The 24,796-nt window shown below is 43.3% G+C and overlaps 1 protein-coding gene across 4 annotated transcripts in view; it reads left to right on the top strand.

The window, feature by feature from the left end:
- Positions 1-24,796, top strand: part of KDM5B (lysine demethylase 5B) — a 178,815-nt gene that overhangs the window by 73,630 nt on the left and 80,389 nt on the right. For all 4 annotated transcript variants that reach the window (XM_084611400.1, XM_084611399.1, XM_084611401.1 and 1 more), the window contains 4 exons: positions 128-286; positions 942-1,061; positions 1,723-1,881; positions 14,520-14,701. In XM_084611400.1, the coding sequence (XP_084467526.1) occupies positions 128-286; positions 942-1,061; positions 1,723-1,881; positions 14,520-14,701 (620 nt within the window). The remainder of the gene's footprint in view (positions 1-127; positions 287-941; positions 1,062-1,722; positions 1,882-14,519; positions 14,702-24,796) is intronic.

Raw genomic sequence — 24,796 nt, forward strand, 5'->3', positions numbered from 1 at the left:
TCTTTTACGGAAAGAGAATAAAAATAAATACTGGTAAATGTGACAAATGACTTAGTTACCAAAATGATCTCTTGCCATGAACTGCTTAAAGCACTTAAATTCCCATTTTGGTAATTTCTTGTTACAGGTGGATTTGTATGTATGTCTCTTATGTGGCAGTGGTAATGATGAAGACCGTCTCCTGTTGTGTGATGGCTGTGATGACAGTTACCATACTTTTTGTTTAATTCCACCCCTTCATGATGTTCCCAAAGGGGACTGGAGGTGTCCCCAGTGTCTGGCTCAGGTAAACTGAGAAATCAGGCTGAAATGTGTTTCTGTTCTCTCCTGGCTTCTAATGATCAGAACTTCAGAACTGCAATTTATTATGATGAAAATAGTCCTGTAAAATGGGTGGTAGAAGATGAAACTGAAACAAGGACTGGGTACATTTCAGATTGTTAGACATTACAACATATGCTGGGCCCCAAATTTGATCTACTTTAGTAGTATTAAAACCACTGAGAAAGGATGCTTTGGCTTTTAGATAGCTTTTTACATAATTACATTTTACCACTATGTCATTGGGGTTTTCAACGTAGACAAGTTTTGTGGTGTTTTCTGCTTTGCTATAGCAGAGGAAGCAGAATTTGCTGTAATCCTAGCTATGCTGATCTCACCAGTGATTCATGCTGATTCACAAACAAATATTGTTGTGGTGTGGTGGATTAAACTCAGAGCTGATAGGCACAATGGGTTCTATTTCTGACTCTTCCAATGGCTACCTGTGTGATCCTGGGTGAGTCATTTCAATCAAGTGCCCCAGTTTTCCCCTGTTTGTAAAATGGGGATAATACTGATCCATCTTTGTAAAGTACTTTAAAGTCTATGTTTGAAAAGCACTAAAGTGCAAAATGTCTTATTTTTAACTATTGGTAGAAATAACCATATTTTAATTGCAGGAGTGTAATAAACCACAGGAAGCATTTGGTTTTGAACAAGCAGCAAGAGACTACACACTTCGCACATTTGGAGAAATGGCTGATGCATTCAAGTCAGACTATTTTAACATGCCAGTACATGTATGTTCATGTGCTTACTATGCTATACTACAGATTTCAGTTTTTGTGCTTATTAAAGTATTAAACTTGGAGTGGTGAAGAATCCTGAGTTTTGAATGTGAACAAATCCAAGTGGGAAAGCTCTTATTTTAATATTATGTTAATTTGTAAAGGCTTCTGTTCTTCGTTAGTATTTTGGTTTCTGTCCCACACATTTCTGGTTTCCGCCACAATCCAAAAATATATTCCTCCTTAATATATTCCTGCCCCAAATGTCACTCAATACTGAAGGCAAAAGGCAACATTTGATGTAGTTTTTTGAGCTTTACAATACTAACATTTTGCTGTGTTGGTTTAGTTTTTAATAATTGCACTAATAAGTAACTTCCACTATGAAGTTGAGAAAGTAACTGTTAACTGAGAGGGTGAGGTGGGAGAGAAGAAAGAGAGAGCGTGAACACCTGGTGTAACCAATGGTACTCAGGTTTGTTTCTGACTCTAGTTAAAGTCCCTGTGACATGATGGGAAAATATTTTAAGCTTGTGAACTTCCTCCTTGAATTTACTACTTCTATATATCTCATGTGTTTGGTACCTTTGGTTACTCTACATGCATAAGCACTGTGAGAAGTGCAGCCTTCTGTGTGGGCTTATATTTTCTCTTTCTCATGTTTCATACCCAGATGGTTCCCACAGAGCTGGTTGAAAAAGAGTTTTGGCGACTTGTGAGCACCATTGAAGAGGATGTCACAGTGGAATATGGGGCTGATATTGCTTCAAAGGAGTTTGGCAGTGGCTTTCCAGTTAGAGATAGGAAAATTAAGCTTAGGCCAGACGAAGAGGTAAGTCTTGATTTGCTCTCTGAGTGCATACTTCCATTTCATGGTTTTACAAAATACAAGTCTTGTGTTGAATGATTTTTCAGTTTAAAGAAACCTATTGTAATTCTGTATTACAGTGTATTCCTGCTGTATGTGTGACTGGCACAGTTTTGACAAAGGGAAACGGTATTGCAGTCTTGGAGGACTAAAATTATATATGAGCAGACTTTTAAAATGACACATGTGCATCTTAGAAGTTGACAGCTTCCAAATTATATCTCTTGAAAGAGCAGCCTAATTTTAATGCAGTGATTGCTAACACACAGATTTTCTTTGAGAAGCATGTGCATTGGATGTTAAAGTTCTTATTATTTTATTGATCTTATTTGTATGTTTTTCAATCTAAAAAGACTAATTTCTTCTATCAGAAGTAGCCCTCGGAAAAGTTTTGCTGCCTTCTTTGATTGCTTATCTATATGTGATCCATGTCTAACATGCATATGCTCCATGTGCTAGAGATTGGAATGCTTTAGCCAGCAGTGTCTGTTGGTTGCACCCACTCCCTGCGTAGTCTCAAGCTCCCTCTTCTCTTGAAGGAATGAAAGGGAGCAGAGCGTCCAACCAAGCCTCGGTTCCTTTCACTGCTTTAAGCTGTGAGATGGAGCTGGTTGGCCATGTCCCATCTTGGCCACTCCCATATTAGTTTATCTGTAAGTAGCTTAGTTTGTGGTAGTTGGGTTACATCATCGTTTCCTTGATAGGGTTTTTGTTTTGTTTTTCCAGTGCTTAAAATTCCTGAGGGTTTTAAACTTTTTGTCATTTGGGGCTGCTATGAGCCTTAATGAAACTTCCTCTAATAGTCTTTATTCTGTGGGTGAAGGAAAATGTAAGGATTGGAAGTCCCTTACCAGGCTCAATCCAAAGAATCATAGAATTACAGAAGATTAGGATTGGAAGAGACCTCAGGCGGTCATTTAGTCCAACCCCCTGCTCAAAGCAGGACCAACGCCAACTAAATCATCCCAGCCAGGGCTTTGTCAAGCCAGGCCTTAAAAACCTCGAAGGAGGGAGATTCCACCACCTCCCTAGGTAACCCATTCCAGTGCTTCACCACCCTCCTAATGAAATAGTGTTTCCTAATATACAACCTAGACCTCCCCCACTGCAACTTGAGACCATTGCTCCTTGTTCTGTCATCTGCCGCCACTGAGAACAGCCTAGCTCCATCCTCTTTGGAACTCCCCTTCAGGTAGTTGAAGGCTGCTATCAAATCCCCCTTCACTCTTCTCTTCTGCAGACTAAATAAGCCCACTTCCCTCAGCCTCTCCTCATGAGTCATGTGCCCCAGCCCCCTAATTGTTTTCATTGCCCTCCGCTGGACTCTCTCCAATTTGTCCACATCTTTTCTGTAGTGGGGAGCCCAAAACTGGATGCAATACTCAAGAGGTGGCCTCACCAGTGCTGAATAGAGGGGAATAATCACTTCCCTCGATCTGCTGACAATGCTCCTACTATTGCAGCCCAATATGCCGTTAGCCTTCTTGGCAACAAGGGTACACAGTTGACTCATATCCAGCTTCTCGTCCACTGTAATCCCCAGATCCTTTTGATAGAATCATAGAGTATCAGGGTCGGAAGGGATTTCAAGAGGTCATCTAATCCAACCGCCTGCTCAAAGCAGGACCAATCCCCAACTATATCATCCCAGCCAGGGCTTTGTCAAACCTGACCGTAAAAACCTCAAAGGAAGGAAATTCCACCACCTCCCTAGGTAACTCATTCCCGGATCCTCCCCCTTCTCTTTTTTAAAGATGGGCACTACATTAACCTTTTTCCAGTCGTCCGGGATCTCCCCCTATCACCATGAGTTTTCAAAGATAATGGCCAATGACTCTTCAATCACATCCGCCAACTCCTTTAGCGCTCTCAGATGCAGCACACCCGGCCGCATGGACTTGTGCTCGTCCAGCTTTTCTAACTAGTCCCAAACCACTTCTTTCTCCACAGAGGGCTGGTCACCTCCTCCCCATGCTGTGCTGCCCAGTGCAGCAGTCTGGGGGCTGACCTTGTTAGTGAAAACAGAGGCAAAAAAAGCATTCGCAAAAAGAAAAGGAGTACTTGTGGCACCTTAGAGACTAACCAATTTATTTGAGCATAAGCTTTCGTGAGCTACAGCTCACTTCATCAGATGCATCCGATGTTGTGCATGTTGCATCCGATGAAGTGAGGTGTAGCTCACGAAAGCTCATGCTCAAATAAATTGGTTAGTCTCTAAGGTGCCACAAGTACTCCTTTTCTTTTTGCGAATACAGACTAACACGGGTGTTACTCTAAAAAAAAAGCATTGAGTACATTAGCTTTTTCCACATCCTCTGTCACTAGGTTGCCTCCCTCATTCAGTAAGGAGCCCACGCTTTCCTTGACTTTCTTCTTCTTGCTAACATACCTGAAGAAACCCTTCTTGTTACTCTTAACATCTCTTGCTAGCTACAACTCCAGGTGTGATTTGGCCTTCCTGATTTAACTCCTGCATGGCTGAGCAATATATTTATACTCCTCCCTGGTCATTTGTCCAATCTTCCACTTCTTGTAAACTTCTTTTTTTGTGTTTAAGATCAGCAAGGATTTCACTGTTAAGCCAAGCTGGTCGCCTGCCATATTTACTATTCTTTCTACACATTGGGATTGTTCATTCTTGCAGTCTCAATAAGGTTTCTTTAAAATACAGCCAGCTCACCTGGACTCCATGTCTAGTTGGCAGCCGGTATCAAGTGGAGTGCCCCAAGGGTCGGTCCTGGGGCCGGTTTTGTTCAGTATCTTCATAAATGATCTGGAGGATGGTGTGGATTGCACCCTCAGCAAGTTTGCAGATGACACGAAACTTGGAGGAGAGGTAGATACTGGAGGGTAGGGATAGGATACAGATGGACCTAGACAAATTGGAGGACTGGGCCAAAAGAAATCTGATGAGGTTCAACAAGGACAAGTGCAGAGTCCTGCCCTTTGGATGGAAGAATCCCATGCACCGCTACAGACTAGGGACTGAATGGCTTGGCAGCAGTTCTGCAGAAAAGGACCTAGGGGTGACAGTGGACGAGAAGCTGGATATGAGTCAGCAGTGTGCCCTTGTTGCCAAGAAGGCCAATGGCATTTTGGGCTGTATAAGTAGGTGCATTGCCAGCAGATGGAGGGACATGATTGTTCCCCTCTATTCGACACTGGTGAGGCCTCATCTGCAGTGCTGTGTCCAGTTTTGGGCCCCACACTACAAGAGGGATGTGGAAAAATTGGAAAGAGTCCGGTGGAGGGCAACAAAAATGATTAGGGGACTGGAACACATGACTTATGAGGACAGGCTGAGGGAACTGGGGATGTTTAGTCTACAGAAGAGAAGAATGAGGGGGGATTTGATAGCTGCTTTCAACTACCTGAAAGGGGGTTCCAAAGAGGATGGCTCTAGACTGTTCTCAGTGGTAGCAGATGACAGAACAAGGAGTAATGGTCTCAAGTTGCAGTGGGAGAGATTTAGGTTGGATATTAGGAAAAACTTTTTCACTAGAAGGGTGGTGAAACAGTGGAATGTGTTACCTGGGGAGGTGGTGGAATCTCCTTCCTTAGAAGTTTTTAAGGTCAGGCTTGAGAAAGCCTTGGCTGGGATGATTTAATTGGGGATCGGTCCTGCTTTGAGCAGGGGGTTGGACTAGATGACGTTCTGAGGTCCCTTCCAACCCTCATATTCTATGACTCCTTTCCCCCTCATGTTATTCTCCCAGGGGATCCTGCCCATCAGTTCCCTGAGGGAGTCAAAGTCTGCTTTTCTGAAGTCCAGGGTCCGTATTCTGCTGCTCTCCTTTCTTCCTTGTGTCAGGATCCAGAACTTTACTAACTCATGGTCACTGCCTCCCAGGTTCCATCCACTTTTGCTTCCCCTACTAATTCTTCCCGGTTTGTGAGCAGCAAGTCAAGAAGAGCTCTGCCCCTAGTTGGTTCTCCAGTACTTGCACCAGGAAATTGTCCCCTACACTTTCCAAAAACTTCCTGGATTGTCTGTGCACGGCTTTATTGCTCTCCCAGCAGATATCAGGGTGATTGAAGTCTCGCATGAGAACAAGGGCCTGCGATCTAGTAACTTCCGTTAGTTGCTGGAAGAAAGCCTCGTCCACCTCATCCCCCTGGTCCAGTGGTCTATAGCAGACTCCCACCACGACATCACCCTTGTTGCTCACGCTTCTAAACTTAATCCAGAGACTCTCAGGTTTTTCTGCAGTTTCATACCGGAGCTCTGAGCACTCATACGGCTCTCTTACATGCAGTGCAACTCCCTCACCTTTTCTGCCTTGCGTGTCCTTTCTGATCAGTTTATATCCATCCATGACAGTACTCTAGTCATGTGAGTTATCCCACCAAGTCTCGGTTATTCCAATCACATCATAATTCCTTGACTGTGCCAGGACTTCCAGTTCTCCCTGCTTATTTCCCAGGCTTCTTGCATTTGTATATAGGCACTTGAGATAAATCGCTGATTATCCCGTTTTCTCAGTATGAGGCAGGAGCCCTCCCCTCTTGCGCTCTCTTGCTCGTGCTTCCTCCCAGTATCCCACTTACCTCAGGGCTTTGGTCTCCTTCCCCCGGTGAACCTAGTTTAAAGCCCTCCACACTAGGTTAGCCAGCCTGCTTGCGAAGATGCTCTTCCCTCTCTTTGTTAGGTGGAGCCCGTCTCTGCCCAGCACTCCTCCTTCTTGGAACACCATCCCATGGTCAAAGAATCCAAAGCTTTCTCTCCGACACCACCTGTGTAGCCATTCGTTGACTTCCACGATTCGACGATCTCTACCCAGGCCTTTTCCTTCCACGGGGAGGATGGACGAGAACACCACTTGCGCCTCAAACTCCTTTATCCTTCTTCCCAGAGCCATGTAGTCTGCCATGATCTGCTCAAGGTCATTGTTGGCAATATCATCGGTGCCCACGTGGAGAAGCAGGAAGGGGTAGCGATCCGAGGGCTTGATGAGTCTCGGCAGTTTCACTGTCATATCGTGAATCCTAGCTCCTCGCAAGCAGTAGACTTCTCGGTTTTCCAGGTCGGGGTAACAGATAGATGAGTCAGTCCCCCCGAGGAGGGAGTCCCCGACCATCACCACCCGCGTCCTTCTCTTAGGAGCGGTGGTCGTGGAACTCCCATCCCTAGGACAGTGCTTCTCATGCCTTCCAATCGGCGGAGTCTCTTTCTGCTCCCTCCCCTCAGATGTATCATCTAGTCCACCCTCTGCATTAGTACCAGTGGAGAGAACATGAAAACGGTTGCTTACCTGTATCTGCATTGCTGGAACATGGACGCTCCCCTTTCTTGTTCTGGAGGTTACATGCTGCCAAATTTCTTCACCATCCTTCTGCCCCCGCTGTTCAGCCTGCTCTGAATCTTCAGAATGTTGTGTTCGTAGAAGCATATCCTGACATCTGTGAAGGAAATCTTCAGTTTCTCTTCTGCAATGCAAGGTCAATGCTTGTTTCTCCAGACCTTGAACCTTCTCTTCCAATATGGAGACCAGCTTGCACTTTGTACAGACAAAGTCGCTTCTGTCCTGTGGAGGAAAGACAAACAAACAGAACTGCCGTTTAGCCAGTCAGAAAACAGGCTAAAACTTTTTCTCTTAAACAAATTAGTTAGGCCTGCTTCAGACCCTGAAGAGGGTCAGGATCCTCCCAGTCTGGGACAATTGTCAGCACAAATGACTTCCGCTGTGGCCTCAACCTCTGCTCAGGCAGATGGGAGTAAACGCTTTTTCCGAAAGGAGCTTAGGGATCAGTCCACAACTAAAACTGCTCAAAAAAAAAAACCAAAAAGAGGGAGACGTCCCCCACTGTCTTGCTCTTGAAAGAGATCTGCTTCTAAAATGACCCCGAGTCTCTGTTGGGTCTCATAAAGAGAGAACCTGAAGTTCGTTGGGGCCAACGGTGACCGATTCTCCGGCACTGTGTGTTTGGGTTGCTTCAGTAGCTGCTGTGCTGTCCTCTGTTCTGCCTTCTTAAGCTCCAGTATTAGAGGAAGAAGTCCCGTTGTCAGAGGCAATTGCTGTAGTCATTCACTACTACATTTTATCATCCTTAGCAGAGTCTAGGAAGAAGCAGTGCCCTCCTAGAAGAACACTTTCTTCTACCTCCTCTATAGCTAATACTAAAACATTCTCATTGTCCAAGCAGTTGATTTAATGCTTACATCAAGAGCTGTCAATCAATCTTTCTCTACCACTTTTGGGGTCCATTTGCATTACTTACAGGAAGCCTGGAAGGATATCACCACCAACCGATGGTGCTGGAAATAGTTCAAAAAGACACTTTTATCCAGTTGAAGAATGTGCCCACCCCACAACCTCCTTTCCTATCCCTCTTCAGGACCGCTCTCACAAGAATCTACTTCAGGAACAGGTTCAGTTGGGTTCCCCTTGGGAAGGGAGGAGGGATTCTATTACTGATAATTTCTAATTCCTACAAAATCAGGAGGCTGGCGTCCAATATTAGACCTGAGGAATATACTTTTTTTTTTTTTTTTTTTTTTTTGTACATCAGTTCAGATTTTGCATTGTAACCCTCTCTTCCACACTTCTGTCCTAGATCCTCTTGATTGGGTCACAGCTCCCAATCTACAAGATGCTTATTTCCATATTTTCATTCATCTGGCACATCAGAAAAATGTGTGTTTTTGTAGTGGGCAACGTGCATTACCAGTACAGGGTGCAGTCTGTTGGCTGATGATCAGACCCAATGACTTTTACAAAATGCCTGGCCGTAGTTGCAGTGTGTTTAAGATGTAGGAACAGTTTAGTTTAGCCATATCTCAATTATTGGTTGGTGCAGGATTATTCTTCTCACCTCTCCCCCCAGAAATAAGTATTGGATATTGATCATACTCTTGATCACCAGCATGGGACTCGGAATAAACAAGGACAAGTCTTGTGCAACTCCAGCTCAAAGAATAGAATTTTTTGGGGCCCTCATAAATTCCACAGCAGCAAAGGTATTTCTGCCTCAAGCCAGGTTAAACAACATGTGAGAACTGATCAGTCAGCAGTGAGAACACGTCTTTGCCTGTTGGGCCATGTTGCTTCATGCAGTCTGGTAACTCTCTATTTGTGAGACTGCATCTACGTTGTCTTAACAACCCCTTGTGGGTTCACAATATGGTCATGATGCTGTGGATCCCACAGCAAGTTTTGGATTCTCTCAATTGGTGCAAGGATCCACCGCAAGTTTGTAAAGTTCCTTTCTCCCCATAACTTCCTGAAAAGTTGATTTTCACATATGCATCAATGTTGAAATGGGAGCCCATCTCAGAGAAGGCCAAACAGTCTAATAAAAAAACCCAGCTTCATATCAGTGTTCTAGAGTTTATAGGCTTGAAGGGAGCATCGTAATCATTTAGTCTGACCTCTTGCACAACACAGGCAACAGAACCTCACCCACCCTCTCCTGTAATAGAGTAAAGTTGGACCTTGCGAAGGGAATTAAAACCAATAGTAAAAGGTTCTATAGCCATATAAATAAGAAGAAAACAAAGAAAGAAGAAGTGGGACTGCTAAACACTGAGGATGGAGTGGAGGTTAAGGATAATCTAGGCATGGCCCAATGTCTAAACAAATACTTTGCCTCAGCCTTTAATAAGGCTAATGAGGATCTTCGGGATAATGGTAGCATGACAAATGGGAATGAGGATATGGAGGTAGATATTACCATATCTGAGGTAGAAGCGAAACTCGAACAGCTTAATGGGACTAAATTGGGGGGCCCACATAATCTTCATCCATGAATATTAAAGGAATTGGCACATGAAATTGCAAGCCCATTAGCAAGAATTTTTAATGAATCTGTAAACTCAGGGGTTGTACCGTATGATTGGAGAATTACTAACATAGTTCCTATTTTTAAGAAAGGAAAAAAAGTGATCCGGGTAACTACAAGCCTGTTAGTTTGACATCTGTAGTCTTGGAAAAAATTTTGAAGGAAAAATAGTTGAGGACATTGAGGTCAATGGTAAATGGGACAAAATACAACATGGTTTTACAAAAGGTAGATTGTGCCAAACCAACCTGATCTCCTTCTTTGAGAAAGTAACAGATTTTTTAGACAAAGGAAACGCAGTGGATCTAATTTATCTAGATTTCAGTAAGGCGTTTGATACTGTGCCACATGGGGAATTATTAATTAAATTGGAAAAGATGGAGATCAATATGAAAATTGAAAGGTGGACAAGGAATTGGTTAACAGGGAGACTACAGTGGGTCATACTGAAAGGTGAACTGTCAGGCTGGAGGGAGGTTACTAATGGAGTTCCTCAGGGATCGGTTTTGGGACCAATCTTGTTTAATCTTTTTATTACTGACCTCAGCACAAAAAGTGGGAGTGTGCTAATAAAGTTTGCAGATGATACAAAGCTGGGAGGTATTGCCAATACAGAGAAGGACCAGGATATCATATGGGAAGATCTGGATGACCTTGTAAACTGGAGTAATGGTAATAGGATGAAATTTAATAGTGAGAAGTGTAAGGTCATGCATTTAGGGATTAATAACAAGAATTTTAATAATAAGCTGGGGACGCATCAATTAGAAGTAGCGGAGGAGGAGAAGGACCTTGGAGTATTGGTTGATCACAGGATGACTATGAGCAGCCAATGTGATATAGCTGTGAAAAAGCTAATGTGGTAGGCAAGGTATTTCCAGTAGAGATAAGGAGGTGTTCGTACCGTTATACAAGGCACTGGTGAGACCTCACCTGGAATACTGTGTGCAGTTCTGGTCTCCCATGTTTAAGAAGGATGAATTCAAACTGGAACAGGTACAGAGAAGTGCTACTAGGATGATCCGAGGAATGGAAAACCTGTCTTATGAAAGGAGACTCAAGGAGCTTGGCTTGTTTAGCCTAACCAAAAGAAGGTTGAGGGGAGATATGATTGCTCTCTCTAAATATATCAGAGGGATAAATACCGGAGAGGGCGAGGAATTATTTAAGCTCAGTACCAATGTGGACACAAGAACAAATGGATATAAACTGGCCATCGGGAAGTTTAGACTTGAAATTAGATGAAGGTTTCTAACCATCAGAGGAGTGAAGTTTTGGAATAGCCTTCCAAGGGAAGCAGTGGGGGCAAAAGACCTATCCGGCTTTAAGATTAAACTTGATAAGTTTATGGAGGAGATGGTATGATAGGATAATATGATTTTGTCAATTAATTGATCATTAAATATTCATGGTAAATAGGCCCAATGGCCTGTGATGGGATGTTTGATGGGGTGGGATCTGAGTTACTACAGAGAATTCTTTCCTGGGTATCTGGCTGGTGAATCTTGCCCACATGCTCAGGGTTCAGCTGATCACCATATTTGGGGTCAGGAAGGAATTTTCCTTCAGGGCAGATTGGAAGAGGCCCTTGAGGTTTTTCGCCTTCCTCTGTAGCATGGGGCACGGGTCACTTGCTGGAGGATTCTCTGCTCCTTGAAGTCTTTAAACCACGATTTGAGGACTTCAGTAGCTCAGACATAGGTGAGAGGTTTATCACAGGAGTGGGTGGGTGAGATTCTGTGACCTGCATTGTGCAGGAGGTCAGACTAGATGATCATGATGGTCCCTTCTGACCTTAATATCTATGAATCTATGAAAATATTTTGAAAGAGAGAGCTGTTAAGGACATAGAGGTAAACAGTAATTGGGATAAAATACAACCTGGTTTTATGAAAGATAGATTGTGCAAGACCAGACTTATCTTTCTTTGAGAAGATAACCAGGTTTCTATACAAAAAAATGCTTTACTGAAATCCAGGTAGATTAGAACTACTGCATTTGATACAGTTCCACATAGGATATTATTAGTCAAATTGGATAAAATGGGAATTAATATGAGAATTGAAAGGTAGGTAATAACCGGTTAAAGGGGAGACTGCAACAGGTAATGCTGAAAGGTGCACTGTCAGAGTGGAGGGAGACTACAAATGGAGTTCCTAAAGGATCAGTCTTGGGACCAATCTTACTGAACATTTTCATTAGTGACCTTGGCACAAAAAGTGGGAGTGTGGTAGTAAAATTTGCAGATGACACAAAGTTGGGAAATATTGCCAATACAGAAGAGAACCGGAATATCACGCAAGATTTTGATGACCTTGAAAACTGGAGTAATAGAAATGGGATGAAATTAATATTGCAGAGTCATGCACTTGGGGATTAACAACAAGAATTTTTACTATAAGGTGGGGGCATATGAGTTGGAAGAGATAGAGGAGAAATACTTGGGTGAATCACAGGATGACTATGAGCTGCCAATGTGATGCGGCCATGAAAAAGATTAATGCAAAACTAAGATGCATCAGATGAGGTATTTCCAGTAGAGATAGGGAAGTGTCATTACCATTATACAAGGCACTTGTGAAACCTCATCTGGAATACTGTGTACAGTTCTTGTCTCCTATGTTTAAGAAAGATGAATTCAAACTGGAACAGGTACAGAGAAGGGCTCCTAGGATGATCAAAGGAATGGAGAACCTACTTTATGAGAAGAGACTTAGGGGCTTGGCTCGTTTAGCCTAACAAAACAAAGGATGAGGGGAATTATGATTGTTCTCTATAAATGCGCATGAGGGATAAACACCAGGGTGGGAGGGAGAGGAGTTATTTAAGTTAAGGGCCAATGTTGGCAGAAGGGCAAATGGATATAAACTGACCATTATTAAGTTTAGGTTTGAAATTGGACAAAGGTTTCTTACCATTGGAGGAGTGAAGTTCTGGAATAGCCTTCCAAGGGGAGAAGTGGGTCAAAAAACCATCAACTTGTTTCAAGACTGACCTTGATAAATTTATGGAGGTAATAGTATGATTGAGATTGCCTACAATGGCACTTGGCCAACACATGACTGCTATTGGGAAATATCTCCAATGGTTGCAGATGGAAACTAGATGAAGAAGGTTCTGAGTTACTACAGAGAATTATTTGCCAGCTGTCTGTGTAGTGGGTCTTGCCTATATGCGCATATATATAACTGATTGCCATATTTGAGGTTGGGAAGGAATTTTCCCCCAGGTCAGATTGGCAGAGACCTCGGGGGTTTTTTTTTTTTGCTTTCCTCTGCAATGTGGGGCGTGGGTCAGTTGCTGGTTTGCACTAGAGTGAATGGTGGATTCTCTGTAACTTGAAGTCTTTAAATCAAGATTTGAGGACTTCAGTAGATGAGTCAGAGATTATGAGTTTATTACAGGAGTGGGTGATTGAGGTTCTGTGGCCACACTGTGCAGGTCAGACTAGATGATCATAATGGTCCCTTCTGTCCTTGAAGTCTGAGTGTGTAAACACAGTGCAATCTTTCTTCAATGGAAATGACAATTCCTAATATTCTTGAAACTTCAGGTCTTTCAGTTAATTCTCTGCATGTCAATTTGAATGCTGCTTTGGCTCATTGTTGTCCAGTTTAGGATTATACAGTCTCTCTTCTCATCCTTTGGTGAATTTTTTTTAAGGACTTGTTAGAATTTCTCCCCTTAGGCAGCAGCCTACTCCTTTTGGGATCTCACTGTTGTAATAATAGGTCTTTCAAACCATTGGTTCCTTGTTGCATTTGTCCCTGAAAAGAGCATGTTTTATGGCTATTACATTTCTCACATAATGTGATTGAGTTGCAAGCACTTATTGCTGGGTGTAGTCTACGATTTTTCACAAACTCAAGATTATTCTCGGACTGCACCCTAAATTCTTTCTTAAGGTGCTGTCTGATTTTCGTTTAAATCAATTGCTATATTTACCAGTATCCTTTGTGAAACACAGTCAACCAAGGGTAAAGCTGCAGTGCACACATTAGATGTCCTTATGGGTCTTGCCCTTTTAGCTGAAAGGATAAAATAATTTGGATCATCCCCAAGGCTGGTTTTTTTCCCCCTGTTGCTGAAAGATCTAAGGGTCTCAGGTAGTTGCAACCCAGAGAATTTCTAGATGGGTGTCAGGTTGTATAAAGTTATGATACGGTCATTTTACAGCTCCCTGGGAACATCAGAGCACATTCAACCAAGGCACAGGCAGCCTCGTTTAGAGGTGTTCCTTTAATTGCTATTTGTAGGGCTGCCTCCTGCGGTAATGAATGTATCTTCACAAAACATTACTCTGTTGGAGACGGCACATCCAGATGCTCGATTTTAACAAGGATGTATTAAAATCCCTGTTCAATGAGATTTGCAGTATTTCCCACCCCCTCTTTTATGGATACTGCTTGGGAGACACCAGACATGGCACACACATAGACAAGCACTCAAAGAAGAAATGGAAGTTACTTACCTGTTCAGTAACTCGACCTCTTTGGATGTGTGTCTGTATGTGTTCCATAACATACCCTCATTTCCCCACAACTGCTGAGTCCAATACTTGGATTGGGTAGTGGTGAAGGAACTGAGGGTGGTTGGTTGCTCCACACCCTATATATCGTCAAGCACAGGAGGGCTTGATTGCATCTGCTCCCTGCATAGCCTCAATGGACACTGCTGGCCAAAGCCTTCCAATCTCCAGTGGAACACACATAAATAACACATCTCGAAAAACTTCAGTTACTGAACAGGTAAGTTACTTCCATTTTTGTTGTTTACTTGATGTGGCTTAGACCAGTGACTCTTTTTTTCTGTTCCACTTTTAGGAATATCTTGATAGTGGCTGGAATTTGAACAACATGCCTGTGATGGAGCAGTCTGTACTTGCTCACATCACTGCAGATATATGTGGAATGAAATTGCCCTGGCTCTATGTAGGAATGTGCTTTTCTTCATTTTGCTGGCATATTGAGGACCACTGGAGCTATTCCATTAACTATCTGCATTGGTGAGTTTTGGAGAGGAGGGGGAAATAATCCCAAAGCCCCCACTGATTTGTAGGGACTAAGTCCAGGTTGTAAGTGCATAGATTTTTAAGGCTGAAGGAACTCTTATGGTACTCTAATCTCACCCCCCGCATAATACGTGCCATAGAATTTCAACCAGCGAAATCCTGCATCAAACTCAGTAACTTGTGGTTGAGCTAGAGTCTATCTTTTAGAGACATCCAATCTTGATGTAAAGACATCTCTTGCTAAGTTGTTCCAAAGGTTGCTTATCCTCAATGTTAAAACTTGTACTTAATTTCCAGTTTAAATATGTCTAGCTGTGATTTACAGTTATTGGATCTTTGTATTATTTTGTCTGATAGGTTGAGTTTTGTGCTATTAGAAATCTTCTCTCCACATAAGTAGTTGTTGATTATCATCAAGTCAGCTCTTTAATCAACACAATGTTGAAGGGAGCCATTCTTCTTACCCACAAAATAGATGAATGTCTTAAATTTCTCGCTGTGGGGCACATTTTCCACACCTCGACTGATTCTTCTAGCTCTTACCTGAACCCTTTCCAGTTTTTCAACTTCCTTTTTTAAAAATGTGGACATAACTGGAAATATAATTCCAGTCATGGTCTCACCAGTGCTGCATGCAAAGATAATACCACAGTCCTACTCAGTCTTCCTCTGTTGGTATGTCCAAGAATCGTATCTACCCCTCTTAGCCACAGTTTTTTGCAAAAGGAGCTCATTTTAATTTAGCTAACCACCATTTTCCTCAAGTCCTTTTCAGAGAGTCACAGCTTTCCAGAATAGTTCCGCACCCGGGCATTAGGGTTTGCTTTCAGAACCCATATTAAGAAATGTAGTTCCAACTGCCTTGCTTCCTTCTGCTTTGCAGTGGAGAACATTAGAAACCACTCTGTCCTGTCTTCACTTGTAGACATTTTTCTAGCCTTTATTTTCAATAGTTGATGTGTTTAGCTGTGTGTAATCCACTTTAGAGTAATTTGCTACGTCATGGCCCAGCTTCCACTTCCAGCACCAGAAACCTGTCCTTCCTCAGCCTTCTTCACAGTTCATTGGAGGTGAGGCTTCAGGGTATGAGGAAATGACTTCTGATGATCAAGGGATACCTACAGGAGGTGTTATCACTGAAGCTACTTTGCTGGATAAAAATATAGATTCCTCGGTAGCTTGTCCTCTGGACAAATTTCTGCAATTTCAGGGGCTGTTCAGTAGGATGGCCCACACCTTGCAACTGGAAACTGAAGGTTAAGGCCAAAGACAGGATCACTCGCCCTCTAAGTGAAGGACTCCCTATCCCAGCCAGAGACATCTGAATAATGCCATCTATTTCACCTGCAGTATCTAAGAGGGCGGAGATCTCCTGTATTAATTTTGATGGAATATAGGGCTCAGAGAAAGGTGACCTGAAACTGCCCAATATTAAATGTATGCAGTGTTGTAACCATGTTGGCCTCAGGATGTTAGGGGGGACACGGTGAGTGAGGTCATAACTTTTATGGGACCAACTTTTGTTGGTGAGAGAGAGCTTTCGAGTTGACACAGAGACCTTCTTGGTTTTAACTCAGCCTACTTATTTTCCGTAGCAAACACACAATTAAATAGTCTCTTAACCTTTTATTAAAAATACAGAAAAAGAAGGGGAAATGTTAAAGTATTTGAAATACAAAATATTAAATAAGGCTTTTATTTTAACCATAATCCCATTCCCTTTTTCTTTAGATGTAGAGTGATTTTTTATAGGGATTTGACAGTTTTTTAGGTGGTATCAACAATGGTGGTAACTGTCCTTTTTGGGAAACAGCGAAAAAGTTAAGATGGGCTAGAACTATTGCTGCTGTTAAAGTCCAGTCCCTTTTCCAAGAAGACAAAACAAAACAAATGCATGTAAAAGGAGAAAGAAGAGAACAGCAAAGTTAGAAAATTCAGCTTTCATCTCTGGTGTTGACTTTCACTTGCATCCTCACTGCTGGAAAAACACAGACATAGCGCACAGTTTTATCAGCCACTCCAACAGCTGGCAAACTTGTACCAGCAGTGTGCAGTTTAGGGTATCACTTTTAGCTGCCTCTTTGGTCACAGGCTCTTCGCAGTGTAAGTGAGCTGTAGCTCACGAAAGCTTATGCTCTAATAAATTGGTTAGTCTCTAAGGTGCCACAAGTACTCCTTTTCTTTTTGCGAATACAGACTAACACGGCTGTTACTCTGAAACCAGTTTTGACTGGGTAAGCTAAACTCTTATTAGAAGGAAAAAAGAGAGGGATAGGAAGAGAACATAAATGATTTAGGGAGAGGACAAATTCTCACATCCCAGGCGATGGTCAGGATTCAGCCAAAGCCAGTGGACGTGGCAATGTCACCTGGGTCCCTTGCTCTGGCCTGGTCAGTCGGGACCAGAATAACACATACCCAGTGGTGTAAAGTGGATCCCAGGGTCTCAGAATATGGTGGAGGTGGCAGCTATCAAGGTAAAGCATGCTCCTTCTGGATATTTACACAATGTTTGCCATAGTAGCAGCATAACTCAGAAAACATAGTGGACTAGATGTGACATTTGTTTCACTCTCTAGGGCTTCAGATCAGGTGGGACAAGTTCTGCTTTATCCCCTTGTCAGAGAATCTCCTTCATAGGAGAATCTCATTTAGTCCAGAAAGCTTGCCACTGTGAAATGATGTGGTCAGAAATGAAGGGGCTATCTGTGCAACGGATAGAGGATTTGTACCTCATTTCTCTTTTATCTGTGCAGTTTTGAACTACTTAGTCCAGAACTCTTTATGTATAGTGTCTACAGCATCCATAAAGGTTCACCTATATGCTTTATTAGTGTGTTACCCACAAGCACCCTCGTTGTGGTTACTTAAAGGCCTGACTACTCTCTTTTCTTCCATGACATAGCTTGTCCCTCTCTAGGAATTGAGTTTTGCTACTAACAAAACTCATGGAGTTCTGTCCTCCCCCTTTTGAGCCCCTGCAGCGTTAGTCCTTGGATCACCTGTCTAACAAAATGGCCATTCTGATAGTTGTCACATCTGCCAGGAGGGGCAGTGAGTTGCAATCACTGATGGTTATAACTCTATATGACTCACTGCACAAGGACAAGATGGTCCTCTTGTCAGGAACTCAGCTGGCTCCAAGTGCAGTTACCTGGCACCTAATGAGAGCGGCTGAGCCCAATTTCTTTCGCTAAGTGACTGTGCTGATTGCACACAAGCCAGCAGATCATCATTCAAGTCTTGTAGCAACAGCAGCACAGTGGCTGTTCAATGCATTCTGTGCCTGCAGCAACACTGGACCTGCTTCCTGTACTGGTCCTTGCACCAACCCGCAACTGTTCCTGCTCCAGGCCCAGTTTCTATCTTCCTCCAAACCTCCTGGCTCTGACCACTGGCTTGTCTCCTGACCATGACTGGTTCGGCTCTGACAGCTGGTTGTAACCACTGGCTTCATGACTCCAGTTCCCTCTTCCTGTTCTGCTACAACCTCTAGACCCGACTCCCATTCTGACCATTAGTTTGCGGTACCTACACCCCAGTGTGTGACAGTTTGAGCATCCTCCTAAAAGATAAGATGGGACATCATCTCACAGTATAGAGGTACCTAGTAGGAGCCCAACTCGCCCTCTGTAATGTTGTTGTAGTCCTGTATGATCTGTGTAACAAGATCACCATGCTACATTACCAGAATGCAGTCCTTCAGTCCCAGGTGCAAGCCCAGACTCCTGTTCCCCATATCCTTGCATCCTCATCCCGTAAACCCCAGGTGCCCTTAGCAGGTAAGTTTGATGGGGACTGTGCAAAATTTTGTGGGTTCTTTAATCAGTGCCATCTTCTGTTTGTGTTATGGCCACAGATGTGTGCCAGGGATCAGTCCCAAGTGGGATTAGTAATTAGTCTGCTCATCGGGGGGGAGGGATACCTCAGTGGTTTGAGCATTGGCCTGCTAAACCCAGGGTTGTGAGTTCAATCCTTGAGGGGGCCTTTTAGGGATCTGGGGCAAAAATTGGGGATTGGCCCTGCTTTGAGCAGGGGGTTGGACTAGATGACCTCCTGAGGTCCCTTCCAATCCTGATATTCTATGATTCTATGATCAGAGAGGCCCTGAAGTGGGTGTCCTGGCCCTTGGAGGGGTCCAGTCCTCTCTTTGAATGCTTCAAGAACTTTGTATAGGCAATGGCGGGCATCTTTGATGTCTCTAATAGAGAAAATACTGCAGAAGCTGCTCCCCATGCCCTAAAGCAGGGACCCCGGTCCATTGCTAAGTATTTAGTTAAATTTCAATATCTGGCCACAGGCACCCACTGGATTGAGTGACGACTTTAGGCAGGGGCTCAGTGACTATCAAAGATGAACTAGCACTGGGGAACTTCCATTTAATTTGGGAGAACCAAGAGCTCCATGACCACCATGTGCACACTGTTCTTGATCAGCCTTGCCAAAATCAACTTAACACAAAACCTGAGAAATACAAATTTGACAAGGATACCAGGGTGTTTCTGGGCCTTGTCATCTCCCTAGTGGCAGTTGTCAGGGACCCTCGGAATATGACTGCTATCGCCAAGTGGAAGGTGCCCTCCGATATAAAGTGTGTGATACAGCATGGCCAGAGGCCAGCAGGAGGGTGATAGTGGGAAGATATGTAAGCCCCAGGATGATGAGAGCCTTATTCCCTGTAGAAGGAAGAGAGGTTGCTATAGATTAATTAGAGCACCTGAAGCCAGTCACCTGATTAAAAAAATCCCTGTTTCAATCAGACAGTTGGAGGAGTTGAAGCAGAGTGGTTTGGTGTTGGAGCAGAGAGCAGTTTGAAGGAGAGCAGTTTGGAGGGAAGCAGAGGAGAGTTTGGAGAAGTGCTGTGGCGGGCCAGAAGACCAAGACCCTAGGTAAAGGGAAACCTGGCTTGTGCAGAGCAGAGGGACTCCACAGACACAAGAGGTTGGGAGAAACCTGGCCCAAGCAGAGAGAGGGCAGGAAGCCCCACAAGCTGAAGGGCCAGAGAGGGAAGTAGCCCAGGGGAAGGAATCACTAGTTCAAGTGGTTTGCTGCTATCCCTAGGGCCCCTGGGCTGAGACCCAGAGTAGAGGGCGGGCCCAGGTCCCTCCCTCTCCACTCCCCTTCTCTTGGATACTAAAGTGGGACAGTTAATACCCCAGATCAGGGGCAAGAAACGGCTACGAGGTGATCCGTTTGTGGTCCCAATCTGCAGGTCTCTAAGAATCACCAGCGCCTCCCCAGACTCAAGGTTTTGCCTGCAACAAGACCACATCTATTGTGGGCATCACCTCTGCATTCCTGAGGGCAACTTCTGGCTTCAGGTACTAAGACTGTGTCATGACTTACCCATGGTGAGTCATTTATGTCAGTGTAAAACCTGGAACATGATTGCTAGGTACTGCTGGTGATCAACCCTACAAACAGATGTTAAGACACTATGTTCAATCATGTGAACTCTGCACCTGTACGAAGAAACCACAAGCAAGGCCATTGGACCTCCTTCAACCCCATCCCACATAGCCATGTTCATGGTTCGCTCTTTCTGTGGATTTTATTGTGAAATTACCATGCTCTCAAGGTCACTGTTATCCTGACTGTGGTGGTTCTTCTAACCAAGATGGCCCATTTGAGTCCTTGCCGCACCATTTCATCTGTCTGTGAAAACCACACCAGTCTTCCTGGAGTATGTCTTCTGGTATCAGCATGCTGACATGCATAATTTTGGATTGAAGTCCTCAGTTTATTTCTTTGTTCTGGCAGGAATTTCTCCAACCCTGCACCAGGCCCCTTACCGCAACAGCCTACCATCCGCAGATAGATGGCCAAGATAGAAAGAATCAGTCAAAACTTGGAGCAAAAAGAAAAGGAGTACTTGTGGCACCTTAGAGACTAACAAGTTCTTCTTTTCTTTTTGCGGATACAGACTAACACGCTGCTACTCTGAAACTTGGAGCAGTATCTGCTGGTTTTTGAATTTCCATTGGGATGATTGGCTTCCACTACTGTGTTTGGACGATTTGGCATACAACAACTTAACCCAGGCTTCCACTCAGCAGACTCCCTTCTTTGCAAATTTCAGTTTTCACCCTGGTTTCATCCGGACCTACCAGAAGGCTCTGTCATCCAAGCAACCATGGTCCTGGAGAGGACCTCAAAGAGCACTTACTGGCTGCTAAAGGATCTTATAAGCTAACCAAAAGAGATGAGCTGCCCTAGCCATGCTGTAGGGAATAAAATTTGTGTCTTGACCCAGAACTTGAAAACTGACCACCATTGCCTGGGTTCATTTCAGATCATTGAACAAATAAACATAGTTGTCTTCAGCTCCCAGAATCTCTCAAGATTCACTGCATCTTTTGTGTTTCCCTCAAGATGTTCATCGACAATCTCTTCCCTGACAGGGTAGACCCAACCCCAGTAATAGTCCAGGAAGAGGAAGTATGCGAACTGATTCCAGATTGATCAGTTAAAGCTCCAGTATCTGATAGACTGGAAGGAGTGTACAGGCCAGAGGAGTAATCTTGGGAGCCAGAAGATAAAGTTCACACTCCTGACCTCCTTCAGAAATTTCACCAATGATACCCTGAGAAGCCAGGGATGAGGACCCCATGTGGGGGTACTGTCAGAAACTCAATTGGCTGCAGGCACAGCCACCTGGCAACCCAATGAGCTTGGTTGGGCACAATAAGCTCTCATAGAGTGAGTGTGCTCCCTGATTGGACATCCAGTAGATCATCATTTAAGCCATGTAGCAACAGCAGCACAGAGGATGCTCAAAGCATTCCATGCCCGCAGCTGGTCCAGACCATTTTCCGTTACTGGACCTTTCTCCAAACCCGTGCCTGTTTCTGGTCAAAAAGCACCAGACTCTTCTCCTAACCCCTGGCTCTGACCAACTTGCTTGTCTCCTGACCACAACTTTGGTTCTGCTCTAACCACTGGCTTATCTCCTGACCATGACTCCAGTTCTGCTCTGACTCCTGGCACCAGCCATTTGCTTGTCTCCCAACCACAACTCCAGTTCCACCTTCTGGCTCTGATCAGACCAGTATGTCTGACTCCTGTTCTGACCACTAGGTCACACCGCCTGCACCACAATGTTACACACCTCCATCCCACCCCAAGTCTGTTTCCATAGTGGTCATAAATTTTCACAGGTTTTCACATAAGCCAATTTATATCCCTTAAAGTGTGGTATGGTTAAAGAGACTGTAGAAATGGCACTTTCTTAAACAGCATATCTGCTCTCTCTGAGTGTTCAGAATCTTATTTGTTGTGATTAGTGACATTTTATCTTTTATTCTTCCGAGCACTTTGGCTATGGGAAAGGGAATTTAATTCCATTCTTCCTCATACATCAACAGGATTAACCAAGTTCCTGTTGCAAAAATTATTACCATTTTTTTAACATCCTTTTTAAAATGTGGACAACTAGAGCTGTACGCAATATTCCAGTATAGGTGACACCAATGCAATATAGAGACATACCTACTCAAACAACGAGGTGTCCGGTGGCACCTTAAAGACTAAGTATTTAAAAATTTACCCACGAACGCTTATGCGTAAATAAATCTGTTAGTTTTTAAGGTACCACCGAGCTTCTCATTGTTTTTTGTGGCTACAGACTAACATGGTTACCCCTGATACTTGATACGTACTCAGTACGCCCCTGTTTATATAGCCCTTTTTGCTACATTGTCACACTGGAAACTCATCTCAAGTTGCTTGTCAACAATGTGACTCCCTAAATACTTTCCAGCATAGTCCCTCAGACTGCAGGCATTGCTTGTTTTCCTTCTTCCTAAGAAGATAAGAAGAACATAAGAATGGCCATATGGGATCAGATCAATGATCCATCTAGCCCAATATCCTGTCTTCTGACGGTGTTGGGTGCCAGATGCTTCAGAGGGAGTGAACAGAACAGGGCACTTTATTGAGTGATCCACCCTGTTGCCCTTTCCCAGCTTCTAGCAATCAGGTTTATGGACACCCTGAGCATTAGGTTGCATCCCTGACAATCTTGGCTAATAGGCATTAATGGACCTATGCTCTGTGAACTTACCTAATTCTTTTTTGAACCCCATTATAGTTTTGGCCTTTGCAACATCCCCTGGCAACAAGTTCCATGGATTGACTGTGCAATGTGAGAAGAAGAACTTTCTTTTGTTTATTTTGTTTGTTTACTGCCTATTGTATTTATGCAGTATCATCCCTGTTCTTACCAGATTCTGTGAGCAGGTCCTGCCTCATACCAGGCCTCTGATACAAGGGCTTATGTTTCAGGCTCTCTTCCTACTACACCTGTTTATTTCATTGGGTGAGCCCTGGTTCATGTGTTCTGTAAAGGGGTAAATGAAACTTCCTTACTCATTTTCTCCACACCATTCATGATTTTATACGCTTTTATCATACCCCCCTCAGTAATCGCTTGTCCAAGCTGAACAGTCCCAATCTTTTACATTGCTCTATATGGAAGCTGTTCCATCCCCCTCATCACTTTTGTTGCCTTGCTCTATACTTTTTCCAATTCTAATGCATCTTTTATGAGATGAGGCAATCAGAATTGCTTACAGTATACAAGGTGTGGGTGTACCGTAGATTTATATAGTGGCATTATGATATTTTCTGTCTTCTTATCTATCCCTTTCCTAATGGTTCCTAAAATTCTGTTAGCCTATTGGACTGCTGCTGCACAGTGAGCAGATGTTTTCAGAGAACTGTCTATGATGACTCCAAGATCTCTTTCTTGAGTGGTAACAGCTAATTTAGACCCCATCATTTTATATGTATAATTGGGATTGTGTTTTCTAATGTGCATTATTTTGCATTTATCAACATTGAATTTAAACTACCATTTTGTTGCCCAGACACCCAGTTTTCTGAGATCCCTTTGTAACTCTTCACAGCCTGCTTTGGAACTAACTATCTTGAGTAATTTTGTATCAGACACACAATTTTGCATTTGACTATATTAAAACACATTTTGTTTGAAAGGACCTATGTGATCCAGGTTACTATGTATAACTGCCCTGACCATCTCCTCATTTACCGTTCCACCTGTATTTGTTACCTGCAGATTTTATTGGCAGTGGTTTTATATTTACCTCCAGATCATTTATGAAAATGTTGACTAGCATTGGGCCTACAGCCTCTCTAGAAACACCCCCATTTGATGCCACTACCTTTTGAGATCTGTCAGTTACTGATATTGCATAGTGTTAATTTTTTAATCAGCATGTCATGTGGAACTAAGTCTTAACAAGTCTGAAATCAATGTAGATATCTTTATTGACCAAACTTGTAATCTTAAACAAACCTGATTTAATTCTTTCATTAACACCTGTGTTCCATAAAACCATGTTAACTGACATTAATTATATTCCTATCCTTTAGTACTTCATCAATTGAATCTCATATGAGCATCTTATCAATTTTTTGAATTTTGAATATTGGCATGAGCACTCATCCAATTTCCTGGAATTTCCCCTATTGTCCAAGATTTATTAAAAATTAACAACAGTGGCTGGAGATCTCATCAGCCATCTCTTTTAGGACTTTTGGTAGCAAGTCATTTGGGCCTGTTGACTTTAAAAATGTTTATCTCTAGTGGATGGCATCTAACATCCTCCTTCCTTACTAATGGATTGGAAAGTAATTCATCATTCTCATCTGATACGAGTATATCATCCCGCTTCTTTCCAAGTACAGAACATGAATACTTTTTGAACGCTTGTATCTGTTACATAAGAACAGCCATACTGAGTCAGACCAAAGGTCCATCTAGCCCCAATATCCTGTCTTCCGACTGGCCAATGCCAGGTGCCCCACAGGGAATGAACAGGACAAGTAATCATCGAATGATGCATTTCCTGTCGTCTATTCCCAGCTTCTGGCAAACGTCCTGGTTAATAGCCATCGATGGACCTATCCTCCATGAATTTGAGTTCTTTTTTGAATCGTGTCATAGTCTTGGCTGTCACAACCAATGTTCCCTCTAATTTTTAACAGGCCGTGTGTTCAAACAATTTCTTCTGTGCCGCTGCTGAAGTGCAAAAAACAAACAAAAAAAAAGCCGGAGTGCGCGTGGTG

Source organism: Lepidochelys olivacea (assembly GCF_965140295.1).
Source record: "Lepidochelys olivacea isolate rLepOli2 genome assembly, chromosome: 21".
NCBI lineage: Eukaryota > Metazoa > Chordata > Testudines > Cheloniidae > Lepidochelys > Lepidochelys olivacea.